Raw genomic sequence first — 2390 nt, 5'->3', positions numbered from 1 at the left:
AGGGCTGGGCACGGCATTAGCTCCATCCCCAGTGCCGTGCCACCCATGTGCATCAATGCAGGAGTGGGGTGCAGCAGAGCAGCCCACCAGGTCTGGTGCAGAGACCCCTGTCCCTCCTCTGGGTCACGGTGGCTTCATGCTGTCCCCTCACCCTCACTGTCTGCTTTTCCATCTCTCCATGGCAGGAAGAAATCGCTGACGGGTGAAGAGAAGCGGAGGTAGGACTGACTCCCACCCCGGTCCCGTGCCCTGGGGACTGTCCCCTCTCCCAAAGGCTCTGCCACTGTCCTCAGTGGGGTCCCCAAGGCGAAGGCTGGTTATGCGCATGGGGGAACAGCCATAACTGGGGACCTGGCAGAAGGGTTTGCCCCACGGAGGGACCTTCCTAGGAGGGACTGTGGGGCTGGGATGGGGGTCACTTCAGTCACGCTCGGAGTGACGTGCCGGGCTCTGGAGGGGTGAGGGCAGCTGCCCGGACCCTGCCTGAGCCGTAATGGGGGCTGCCTCCTCCACTGGGCTCTTGGCGTGGGGGTCTCTCCATATGGCACCACCTTGGTAGCACTGGGAAACTATGCATGGTGGGCGGGGGGGACGTGTCACCACCCTGCCTCCGCATCTGCAGGAACAAGAACAGGCATGTGGGGCCGTGTCTGCAGGATCTGTCCCGCCCCGGCACTTGCACCGTCCATGGGTCGGAGTTCTGGAGCTCCTACCGCCTGAACATCACTGAGGTGAACCCGCTGGGATCCAGCTTCCGCCTCCTCGATGTCACCATGCAGGCCATCAGTGAGTCCATGTCTGTCCTTCTGTCCATCCCCGTGTCCATCCACCCCCTTCCCGGGTGGCAGCGGGGACCCCAGCACCCCTCTGCACGGCAGTGCAGAGTGACGAGGGCTCCCTGTCCTCTCCCGCACAGTCAAGCCGGACCCTCCAGAGGGCTTGGTGGTGGAGCCCATCCCCCTGGCCCCGCGGCGGCTCCACGTGAGCTGGAAGTACCCCTCCTCCTGGCCCAAGGAGCCCCACTTCCAGCTCAGGTTTCGGCTCCAGTACCGGCCCGTCATCCACCGCTCCTGGTCCGTGGTAAGCGGTGGGCGAGGGAAGGCGAAGCCGGCGTGGGAGCAGGGTGGGCATGGGGCCAGGGAGGGCAGCGAGAGGTGCACCCTCCTGCCCCACAGCTCCCCTCTGCCCGGCGCAGGTGGAGACGGAGAACCTCTCCGAGGTGATCACGGATGCCTTTGCCGGGCTGGAGCACGTGGTCCAAGTCAGCGCCAAGGATTTCCTGGATGCAGGGAACTGGAGCGACTGGAGTGCCGAGGCCCGGGCGACGCCGGTCAGAGGTGCGAGGGGGAGAAGCTAAAGCCCCCAGCATCCCTACCAGGTTGTGCCATCCCTCCAGCACCCTGGGCTGCCCCTCTCCAGCCCCTTCCCCATGGCACCCATTCCTCCAAATATCACGTAGAGCAAGCCCCAGCTCCTGGGGTCCCAAAAAGCTGGTCCTGTGTACCAAAAACTGGCCCCACAGTGGGAGGCAGAGCTGCAAGGGGGCAAAGCCTCTCCCAGTGCTGCTGCCATTTGGAGATTGCCCCCCACAGCCCTGGGGCAGAGCGGGACTCCCATAGCACCAATAGCACCCCGGGCGCACCCTTGGGCTCATGGGACCCCTGGGGCACAGGGGCACCCTTCTTTGTTCCTCTCTGTGGGTCCCTGGGGGTGCTGCCCATGATTTGGGGTGAGTGATTCCCATCCCCTCTCTCCTTCCAGACCCAGCCACTGCGGCGAGTGAAGAAACCACTACAGACGCCAGCCTGGAGAGCCTGGCCGAGGAGCCCTCTCATGCTCCCAACCCTGAGCCCATCAGTGAGTAGAGCTGGAGGTGGCAGGCAGGAGTGGGGGCTGCCTGCAGGCAGCTGCCTGCCTGGGCACACGCATGGCTGAGAGTTATGGGAAGGGTCTCTTGCCCCATGCCCGTGTGTGTCTGGGGTGCTGGGGTGCCCAGGAGCTTGCAGTAGGGTCCCCCAGGTGCTGGGAGCTGTTGGCATCCCTCAGCCGTGACAGTCTCTCTGTCCCAGACCGCAGTGACCCCCTGGAGAAGATGGCCATCCTGGTGTCCCTTGGGATCTTTGCCTTCTTTGTACTGGCCGCTGTTCTTGTCATCACCATCCTCATCTGGTAGGTTGGGTTTTGAGAGGGAGGGGTCTGCATGATTTCTGTCCCCATCCCACTCTGGCCCCTCAGCTCCCAGCATGGGGTGCCCCATGTCCCCCCAGCCCCACTCTGGGATCCCTGCCCAAACAGACTTGATGCTAGCCCCATAAGGTGCTTCATGCTCCCCTTGCCTCCCTGCCACATCAGTGCCTCTTCCCAGCACACCCCACCGGCTGCGGGCCTGC

At 64.2% G+C, this 2390-nt stretch overlaps 1 protein-coding gene across 1 annotated transcript; it reads left to right on the top strand.

The window, feature by feature from the left end:
* Positions 1–185: 185 nt before the first annotated feature.
* IL11RA (interleukin 11 receptor, alpha) lies at positions 186–2173 on the top strand (the record flags this gene model as incomplete). Its single annotated transcript, XM_009572169.1, has 6 exons — positions 186–218; positions 623–786; positions 917–1080; positions 1196–1337; positions 1762–1857; positions 2070–2173. Coding segments are annotated over 6 exons (703 nt in total), but the record flags the coding sequence as incomplete, so codon positions are not given.
* Positions 2174–2390: the final 217 nt, after the last annotated feature.

The sequence above is a fragment of the Fulmarus glacialis genome, unplaced genomic scaffold (genome assembly GCF_000690835.1).
Source record: "Fulmarus glacialis isolate BGI_N327 unplaced genomic scaffold, ASM69083v1 scaffold25942, whole genome shotgun sequence".
Taxonomy (NCBI): Eukaryota; Metazoa; Chordata; class Aves; order Procellariiformes; family Procellariidae; genus Fulmarus; species Fulmarus glacialis.
The sequence above is the reverse complement of the archived record's forward strand: the minus strand, read 5'-3'. Positions and strand labels throughout refer to the sequence as shown.